The sequence below is a fragment of the Notothenia coriiceps genome, unplaced genomic scaffold (assembly GCF_000735185.1).
Source record: "Notothenia coriiceps isolate Sejong01 unplaced genomic scaffold, NC01 NC01_scaffold00038535, whole genome shotgun sequence".
NCBI lineage: Eukaryota > Metazoa > Chordata > Actinopteri > Perciformes > Nototheniidae > Notothenia > Notothenia coriiceps.
Window position 1 is genome coordinate 85910 of NW_011371236.1, and position 10431 is coordinate 96340.

At 42.6% G+C, this 10431-nt stretch overlaps 1 protein-coding gene across 1 annotated transcript in view; it reads right to left on the reverse strand.

The window, feature by feature from the left end:
• Positions 1 to 10211, reverse strand: part of clpb (ClpB family mitochondrial disaggregase) — a 12197-nt gene extending 1986 nt beyond the window's left edge. The window contains exons 1-9 of the mRNA XM_010797867.1: positions 10064 to 10211; positions 7052 to 7159; positions 4517 to 4572; positions 4198 to 4242; positions 3798 to 3959; positions 3418 to 3574; positions 2998 to 3071; positions 2787 to 2906; positions 1432 to 1536 (exon numbers count right to left, since the gene is read on the reverse strand). Of these exons, the coding sequence (XP_010796169.1) occupies positions 1432 to 1536; positions 2787 to 2906; positions 2998 to 3071; positions 3418 to 3574; positions 3798 to 3959; positions 4198 to 4242; positions 4517 to 4572; positions 7052 to 7159; positions 10064 to 10211 (975 nt within the window). The remainder of the gene's footprint in view (positions 1 to 1431; positions 1537 to 2786; positions 2907 to 2997; positions 3072 to 3417; positions 3575 to 3797; positions 3960 to 4197; positions 4243 to 4516; positions 4573 to 7051; positions 7160 to 10063) is intronic.
• Positions 10212 to 10431: the final 220 nt, after the last annotated feature.

Consider the following 10431-nt stretch of genomic DNA (forward strand, 5'->3'; position numbering starts at 1 on the left):
GTAACTGCTAGAATCCACTTCAAGACACTGGTACTTGCGTACCATGCTGCGAATGGATCTGGCCCTTCCTACATCCAGGACATGGTTAAACCGTACACCCCAGCACGTGCACTCCGCTCTGCATCAGCCAAACAGCTCGCTGCACCCGCACTGCGAGGGGGACCCAAGTTCCCATCAGCAAAAACACGTGGGTTTGCTATCCTGGCTCCAAAATGGTGGAATGAGCTCCCAATTGACATCAGGACAGCAGAAAGCTTACACATCTTCCGGCGCAGACTGAAAACTCATCTCTTTCGACTCCACTTCGAGCGATAGAATTATTAACAAAGCACTTATATACTAACAAAGGACTGGCTTATCTAAAGCCAGTTGAGTAGCACTTGAAATGTTTGGCTCTATGAAACCTGATTTACTATATGATTCTGTTTTCTTCAAGATTGTATCTTGTTGGTCGAACGCACTTATTGTAAGTCGCTTTGGATAAAAGCATCGGATAAATGCAATTTAATAAACACAGGCTCACTATTTGGCAAGATGACAAAGCCTTCTATTGGCTACTTAGTGAGAATCAACTCAGTGAGCAACAGATACCCAGAATGCTGGCTGATGAAGAAGACAAAGTAAGCTAAGTAGCCAATATAAGGCTTAGCAGTACAGATGAACGTGGGCTCACTATTTGGCAAGCAACCGCTCACAGTTGCCCTGTTTATCACATGTCTTATAAAAGCTTATTAATGATTTATAAAGTGTTCACAACCTAATTAATAAATGAATTACAAACTATTCGTAAACCCTTTATAAGGGTAGTCTTATTGTAAAGTGGTACCATTATATTTAAAGTAGTATACAGGCTGTGTTGTCTGAGTTGTGCAGGTTGTTTGGCCCATAGCATCAGATTATTCCCATTTCCTTATTTGCAATTAGAATATTGTATTACTTATGTTTATTTATATAACAGTCAAGGATTAACTAACCATAACTGCATTGTTTATAGAAGTTATGAATAGACAGAAAAATATGTACAAACTACTCTGATCATCAATTAATAACAAATGATTGTATCCTACAAAAATGCAGTTTTTTCAGCATCCTAAATATCTCGCTTTTCTGTTTTACAGACCAGACATTAATCTAGAAAAAAAAACGCAGTCTCATAATTCCTGAAATAAAAATAAATTGCAGTCATTTCATATCATCGTATTTAACCTTTAACTTCTGAAAATCAGTCATTTTTCTCTGCTGAAAGGAGACCCTTTGGTTATTTGACTAATTGTTCGGGCTATAACATATTAGAAAAACCCCTAAAAACCCTTCTTTCTCCAAGCACAAGCTTATTGCCAACACTCATACAAGTTCCATAACACATCACGTGCAAATCACACACATAACCAGAGTTGAATCGAACTATCCTAACCCAGTTGCAGCTCATACCTCATGTTTGATGGAGCGTGCTCCATAGTGCATGTTGTACCCCCCCGCCAACAGGTCCAGAACCGGGCGCTCCCACTGAAGAGTGATGTCATGGCGCTGCTTGGCCTAATGACGGAGAGAGAAGAGAATAAGATTGCCGAGGTCCCCACACACACATGTCTATAAAACACTGTTCGTCTGCACATCTGTTTGTTCCAAATATCCACAGATTTATATATCATCACAGTATACAGTATTTATTCTACTGTGCAGAATTGAATTTCACATTCTGTTTTATCTTAATCTATTGTACTTGAACACAGCTTACTCATTCCTGCATTTCTAATTGCACTATTTCATTTCATATTTCTTTATGTCTCTAGCTTATCGTATGTTGCACTGTTGTCTCCGATTAAGAACCAATTGCCAACAGCTAGACTGTGGCTTTAGTGCATATGACAAGAAATAGTTCCTTCTTAATCCTTAAAGAAAAAAAGTGTTAAATGGGTGAGCTTAAAATGGCGAGGTCTTAAGTATAACACACTACCATAAAGAGTCAGATCAGACGGAGCTGATGGTGGATGCAGGAGACGGACACAGAGAGCAGATAGTGTCACGCAGCATGTCTGCCAGCGCTAATCAACAGGCCCTTAATGCGTTTTAATCAAACATCAGTCAATAGCAGCAAGCGGAGCTGCTCATTTAGCTTCTCATGTTAACACTCCATTCAATAAGTCCTACGCCATGTTTTACTCCAGAGATGCAAACACTAATATCACAACATTTAAATACCGTATTAAAGGCAAATTATGATAGCACTGAACATTTAATTGATTTCATTTAAGTGAGTGACAAACAAATGTCTCCTGAGGATTCTGTCATAATGAGATTTATGCTGTGTGTTCGCAGCCACATGCAGACAGAAGCTAGCTATTACGAGACACATCAAACATTAAATAACACACACACACACACACACACACACACACACACACACACACACACACACACACACACACACACACACACACACACACACACACACACACACACACACACACACACACACACACACACACACACACACACACACACACACAGTGAGTGAGTCATGAGTCAGGGTCCTATCAGCTGCCTGCAGGGTCCTGCTGGCTCTCAGGAGACCCGCTTTAATATTAATAATTAAATATTGATGAAGGCTCCACATGTTAAACACTGTAATCACATTATAGTGAGTAGTAGTGGCACATCATATTGATCTGGTGTGTTCCTGCACAGCTCAGCGGCTGCAGGAAGAAGTGGGCGGGGCATATAGCCCCACTGCAGGACACCCAGGTTATAAATGTCCGGTGCTGTGATATCACGGTGTTGCTTACCTTCTTGGCCCAGAAGTTGAGCTCTTTGGTGACCAGCTGCAGCAGCTCTGAGTGACAGAACGGCAGGAAGTATACGATCTCATTGATCCGACCCAGAAACTCGTCCCTCCGGTAATGAGCCTGTGGAGGAACCAAAGAAGTGACAATGACTACCGATGTCTCTCAGGCCAAATACAGGACACTGATGAATTTTTTTCTCTTTCCTGCTTACCTTTAGGATCGGTCGAATCACACTTTCTTTAAACTGTCGGGAGATTTTGACGTCATCCCCTTTCTGTACGTCCTCTGGGGAAAATGACAACATCCATTTCAATTCAGATTTTGTTTATCTGAGGGCTCTGTATGTCTTTACCGTGTCACACAAAATCACTATAGTTGGAGTGAATGTGTTCACTTTTCTTAAACATTTATACAATGATTTTGTAGGGAAACTATTTGACCATACTTCACATTATTATATCACAGCAACAAATAAAAGAGTAATGTCAGAATGGGATTAAAAGCGTTCTCGATGGAGGAACAAATAAAATCACAATGTACAATTTTGACGCTGTAGTAAGATGACAAATGTTACGAAACAAATGCAAGTCATCCTCGTGTATGCATTTGTATTTAGCTTTGTGTTTCTCACCGAGTTTGTCCGCCAGCTTCCTGCGGCTGACGTCTTCTGCTTCCTGACGAAGCTGCAGTGCATGCTGGGCAATTTCATCACTTGCAATGTTAGAGGTCATGATGAAGATGGCGTCTTTACATTCAATGGTTTTCCCCTTACCGTCTGTGAGGCGACCCTGAGAGAGCAAAAGTGACTCGTTACAGTTTGCAAATGTCTTATAAATGTGACTAACAGATATTTCTGTGCTCTTTTGTGTGTGTGTGTGTGTGTGTGTGTGTGTGTGTGTGTGTGTGTGTGTGTGTGTGTGTGTGTGTGTGTGTGTGTGTGTGTGTGTGTGTGTGTGTGTGTGTGTGTGTGTGTGTGTGTGTGTGTGTGTGTGTGTGTGTGTATACACATACCTCATCAAAGAGCTGCAGCATGATGGTGAGGACATCAGGGTGGGCCTTGTCTACTTCATCGAACAGGACCACAGCGTTGGGACACGCCTTCAACAGCTTGGTCAGCTGACCGCCTTCCTCGTGTCCCACGTACCCCGGCGGGGAGCCAATGAACTTTGCCACCTGGGAGACGAGGAACAGAGGTACGTTTTAAACTATGTAACACGCAAAGTAAATTGTAAGAATCACACTTAACATATAATGCTGAAAGCCACAAAACAATTCTGGTGTGAAATGATGAGGCAAAATACTCAGATTTACTGATTAAATGTATCAACAAAGCTTCCAAACAAGGAACAGATACGACATTTTTGTTTATGCATCCATAATGAGTACATACAGAAGTAATCAAGGGTCTTACCTCGTGTTTCTCCTGGAACTCGGACATGTCCATACGGATGAACCCCTGCAATCACACGATGGGTTAACCTCCATACTCTGCTGTATCAGTGTGTATCATCTTGTTGAACATCTGGTACTAATAGTTACCATGGAAACCAAAATAAATTGAATTCTCTGTCATTTCTTCACAGCGGGAATAGGTCGCTAAATTAAATGTCTGTGTTTTTTTATCTATGAGAACACTTCTTTTCCACCTATTGACTGAATGTAACATCACCGCTGTGTATACTCTGTGTGTGTGTGTGTGTGTGTGTGTGTGTGTGTGTGTGCGCACATACCTTTTTCAGGTCCTTGTGCATGTAGCGAGCCACCTGTTTGGCCAACTCTGTCTTTCCTGTGACATCGGACAGATCAGAGACGTTAATAAAAGGAACAACCCGTGCCCTCCATTTAATAATTTTTAATATAAAAAACACAACCCCTTCTTATTTTTTTGAACACATCAGTATGCAGAGATTTCAGGAAAACAAGCTTACTCATTTCCGACAGAAAGACGATGTCTCTCCTTCTCTAAGTGCTGGCCTAAATCCCAGTGCCTCCGACAACTAAGCTTTCAATCATCTGCCGCTCTCCAGAAGAACACATTATGTTTGTCGCTAAAATATTCTGCATATAAATGCTCATATATGATATTGATGTCTTGTGTTTGGTATGGGGATGATGATTGTGCGTGTGTGTGTGTGTGTGTGTGTGTGTGTGTGTGTGTGTGTGTGTGTGTGTGTGTGTGTGTGTGTGTGTGTGTGTGTGTGTGTGTGTGAGAGGCTGTGTGTCTTGTTGCTGTGTTTAATATTGATGTCTTATGGCCACAGTTTGTCGCTGAAGGCAACAGAGAATATGAACACCGCCTCTCCTTCATCTATCTCTCTGGCCTGTCATCTCACCATCTCTGTCTTTTTTAGCCATCTATCTGGCCCTTAATATCCCTCCGTCTTCCTCTCTCCCAAACACACACAAACACTCACACTTTTTCATCCGGCTGCTGTGTGAGAACATTTCAACTTTTCTCTGTACCAGACATGTCAAGTTGTCCTTTACTACTGAAAATCTAATGACAGAATTAATCCAAAACTTGTGTTCCTACACAAGTAGGACTCGGCACTATATTGATATTGTGATATGAGACTAGACAGGGTGTGAGGATTCTGATATCGTTATATTAAATAAGTGTTGTCTTTTTCTGGTCTTGAAAGGCTGCATTACAGTAAAATTATGTCATTTTATGAAATTACCAGACTTTTCTAGCAGTTTTATTATTTGCCTTTCGCCACTCAGCGATTAAATCCACAAAACTAATAATAATTTATCAAAACCTTTATTCTGTAACCCACAATATCTCTGCAGTATCTATATTGTGATATTTATTTTCTTTCATATACCTAGCCCTTTACACTACTCCATAGTACACACAGCTTTAAAGCTAACACTGGTATTTTGGACAGCCCTCCATGAATGGTTCTCTTTTATTTTGTTATTCTTTTTGAGGCATTGTTGTCTATTTCTGACAGTGTGAGAAACGGATGCATGGACAGAGGAGTGCGGTGTGAATCTGTTGTGGCAGAAAGGTCACCACAGAGTTTGGACCGTCTCAATTCATCCCCCCCATCCCAGTGGATTTCTTTAATTGAAACGGCTGTAGAGTTGCTCTGAGATGTGTTCTCTCTCTGCGCATCAGAAAAAGAGTCTGGCAGTGTTTTAAAGTGCAATCAGCTGTTTATGACACCTACAGCTCAATGGGCTGCAATAAACTCAATATTAGAAAAGGATGGCATTTTATAAAGCCAATACTGGTCAATCAGAAAATGCGTTGATCAGTCAAAATCATACACACCTGTAAACAATTATTCACAAGCAACTGCATTATTTAATGCTTTTCTTTTGACTATATTGACTTCTGTTTCACTGCTAAGCTATATCAATATTTGTAGATTGGGTGTATTGTGTGTAGTAATATGCACATTAGCAGCAGCTCTGCTTACTGAGCACCAGATAGAGCCAGGTTCATGACCTCAGAATTGCTGCCCATCAATGTTTTTCAGTGATTCAAGATGGTCTCCAGTTGGAAATTGATTGATGATCAGCTTTATTACCCCTTAAGGGAAATTAGTTGAGAAACAAGGGAGCCAATCACAGACGTGTGGGCGGGACTAAATCAGGTGACACTGCCAGTGTTTAGTTGCTTTTGTTACCAACTGCTAATGTAGATGACGTCTAACAATAGAATACATTTAACTTATTCATGATGTCATTACTTTCCTCTCCGAACTGTTGAACGCATAAATGGCCTGTTGAATGTAATAAAAGCTCTTAGTGTGTTGACTATAGGAATAGTTCAGCAAGTAGATCAAGAAGGAACGACCTTTGAAAAATGTATTGTTTTAGTTGTTTGTCTTCATTAACTCAAATGAGGCCCTTCTTTTTCGAAACATGAAGATATTTGCAATTTATCGTTACATTTGAATATGTAATAAACAGTCAAAAATGTTGCTTAAAATTCTTATTTTGTTTCACTGAGTAAATAGGATTCTTCGAAAGCAACCCCCTTCACTGAACGCTTGATAGTTTCTCTAATTTGTGTTAACCTTGCACAGTGTGTGTGCCACGTGTGCTTTTGTAGTCTTGTGTATTCTGTTTCTATTGAAACCAGTAGTCCGTCAGGAGGAAAATACACTCCGCGAGCATTCAACAAACTTCAGAAACTCAACTTGCTCGAGTGTTCTGTTTATTTTGGCAGCTACTTTCAAGAGAGTGCTTTTTTTTCATGAGATAAAACGACAGAGAGGAAGTGCTTGGTGTGAAAGATGAGAGTGATTTACCGATTCCTGATGAGCCGAGGAAGAGGAATACGAGAGGATGCTCTTCGTCGTACCAACCATTCTCCTTCCTCCTGATGGCTGCAGAAACACAGAGAGGCAGAACACTATTATTTCATTTATTTGCCTTTGCACTCAGTATTCTGAGTTTCTCCAGACTGAACCGAGTTGACCCGAGGGCGACGGGTATCCCAGAAACTATGATAAAAGAGTGAGAGAGCAGGGATGAGAAAAGGGTCAAGACATTTGAGCGAGAGACAGAAAAAGGGAGACAGAAGAGAGAAAACAGAGCAGGAGAGCAAGATGAGAGACCTCCAGAAAGCTACCCACGCTGCCTCTCTTCCCCCCTCAGTCAGTGGGGCCATTAGCCAGCAGTAATTGTGTTAGCCTCCCTGGCGCGGCCATGGTGAAATCAGTTTAGCATGGATCGCAGCCTCACACACACACAGGCACACACGCTTGCTTAAAGAGGAGTGCCTACCCAACCCTGCCATCACCCCAGCAACCACACTCACACACATGCACAAAGACCAGATGATGAGGTGGATCCGAGGCGAGTAAAGAGTGCATTTGGCCCGTTGTTTCAGCCTCTCCACGGAGAAGCAGACACTAGCAGAAACTCATCCAAACCTGAAGCTGTTGAGAGGTCCGGGCCAAAAGCAGAGCCGTATACGGGCAGGGTTTGGATGATAGCAGGTCTGTAGTTTATTGGTGGCATTGAGCTAAAAGGCTCAAGGTTTGAGTCCTCTGGCAGGCTGAGGCCTCGCACAGTCCAAACACACATCGTTGGAAACTCTAAATTGCTTATAGGTATGGATGTCTGACTGTGTTTGCCTTGAAAAAGACTCTCCATCTGTTCAGGGCGCTTTAACCCCCAGACTGATGAGCAGGGATACAAAATAGTGTTGGATGTGTCCTGATTGTGCAACTGGGTAAGTTCAAATGTCCACAGTGTGATCTGTGAATCCACCTCTGAGTACAACTGCTGCTGCAGAGCTGGTGTTTACTTTATTTAGCACTCGATGGTGGTCTGTGATTATTCTTATAGTCCAGAGAACCTTTTATATTTTGTGTACCAATATATTTCACTTGAATTTCTTGTCGTTTTTGGGTGGAAAAAAACTCAAAAGGTTCAAGGTACATCAAATGGAGTTCAAACGGTAAATGGACTGCGTTCATAAAGCTTTTCCAGTCTTTAAAGCCCCTCCATAGTGAAAACTTTGTTCAGCTTTAGAAATGTATAATATTTAAAACAAATATCGAAACGATATCAATACTGTACATGAACCCCAAGCCCTATCCATCAAACCTATGTTTATTAAAAAAAACAAATGATCTAAAAGTACAGAACAAATATAGTATGGTTTTTAATATAACAGTTTTACCTCTGGTTATAAATGTTAGCATTTAAAAAAAGTTCCTACAAGTCTTTTCATCTCGAATCCTGACCTGTTTGAATCTAACAAGTGACAACACAATCTTATTCAAGTCTTAACCCAAAAACACTGGTGGAGCTTTAAAGGTACCATGTCATGCTTTTCTGGTTATTACCCGTCCCCTTCTGTGTTATGAAGGTTTTTCTGCATGTAAACGCTCTGCAGAGTCACAAACCCTCAAAGTACACCCTGTAGCGAGTAAAACTTCCATTTGATTCTCCCGGGTACGCATGATGTCAACCGTACCCGGAACGAAATGGACCAATCCGTGGAGCCGTTACGTTACGTCCGCGGAGCCGTTACGTTACGTCCGCGGAGCCGTTACGTTAAGCCCCCGCTGATTGGTCCAAATTGACCAATCCACGGACTTCCTCACACACACACTCAGTGCAGGCAGCTCTGCTGATTTCTCCTCCCTGGCTGCAGGCTGATAACAGACAGTTGGGATCGCGGCGAAATTCTCTCTGCAGACCCATTCTCACAGCGTTTATCAACCTTTTTCTTACTCAATATAAAGCCACACTTATTGTTTTTACTTCGGCTGTGACTTTGTGTGTGCTCAGGATGAGTTTGGCTGTGTATCGCTAAACAAGAAAACAACACCTCCACGGCGTGGAGGTGTTGTTTTCTTGTTTAGCGATACACAGCCAAACTCATCCTGAGCACACACAAAGTCACAGCCGAAGTAAAAACAATAAGTGTGGCTTTATNGGGGGGGGGGGGTGTCGAGACCTGGTCGGCGAGGAGTCCACACCTGTGGAATTCCAGGGTACAGTACGAAAAGGCCATAATGGGCAGGGGACCACAATACATCGAAAAGCGTACATTTGCCAGACGTCTCAGTGTTGGGAGTTTCTATGTGGGACATCGCTCATCCTTGAGATGGTGTCTTTTTTGGACAGATACGACGGGTCTTGCGGGAGCACCTCTAGAGAAAAAGTAATAAGAAGGACCATGTCACTGCACGGGTATGGGGTTTTGGGTAACCAGTTTACCTGGTTAGGACCTCGACAATGATGCAAGGCGTCTGGTAATGTGTGTGTGATGTGTTAGAAAAGAGTCGGACGTCGAGGCGGCTAAAGACGTACCACCTAGCTCGCATTCATGGAGCCTTTACTTGGGTAAGTGTGGTTGCCGTTGAGACCAAGTCGAGGAACGAATCTCGAAAAGTCCAAGACTTGGCCAAGAGCCAATCGAGGCCGAGAAAAGTGTGACGGTTCTCAGGCTACCGACGCAGTACGCGTAGCAGAACGTAGTACTGCATTGGCAAACGCACGGCGAAGTATTGTTTTGGCGCGCCTTTGGGGAGTGTCGGCTGTGCTGTTGTTGTTGTTGTTACGGCTAACCGAGGTCGAACGGGAGACATGAGAAGTCTTCTGGTCTAAAGGGTCATGACGATCGACAGAGAAGTCAACTGTGCGTGACGAACAATTCAAAAGAGGTAGCAACACATGTTTGACCTATTTTCGTCCGAAAAACTACTCAAGTCCTCAACTAGGCGGGGCGGGGGCGAAGAGCTGCATTCGGCCTGCATACTCCACGAAAACGAGATCTGTCTGTTAGAAAACCACGAACTTGCTTGGCCTAAGGCCTCGATTCTCCAGACGAGGCGACGCCACACTTGTTCTTTTTGGACCACGAAAGTTCGAGGTCGAGGCTTGGCCAGGGACTTTGTGGCTAACCACACTTAACTCCATGGATCTGGGCGCCTGCGCCGGCTCCGACATCGCCTACACACTCAGTCCTAGGCCAATCTTATAAAACAGCGGCCAGTTGTACGGCAATTCACTTTAGAGACCTGTTGTAAACTTTTCACGGCCAGATTCAGAAGAAAATAAATAACTCGAAATTTTGTTTAACAAATCAAACTCTCATAATTTTATCGATGCGCATACTATAGATGGACTTCCACACAAAACAAGGAGTGGCGACGTCCTAGTACGTCTC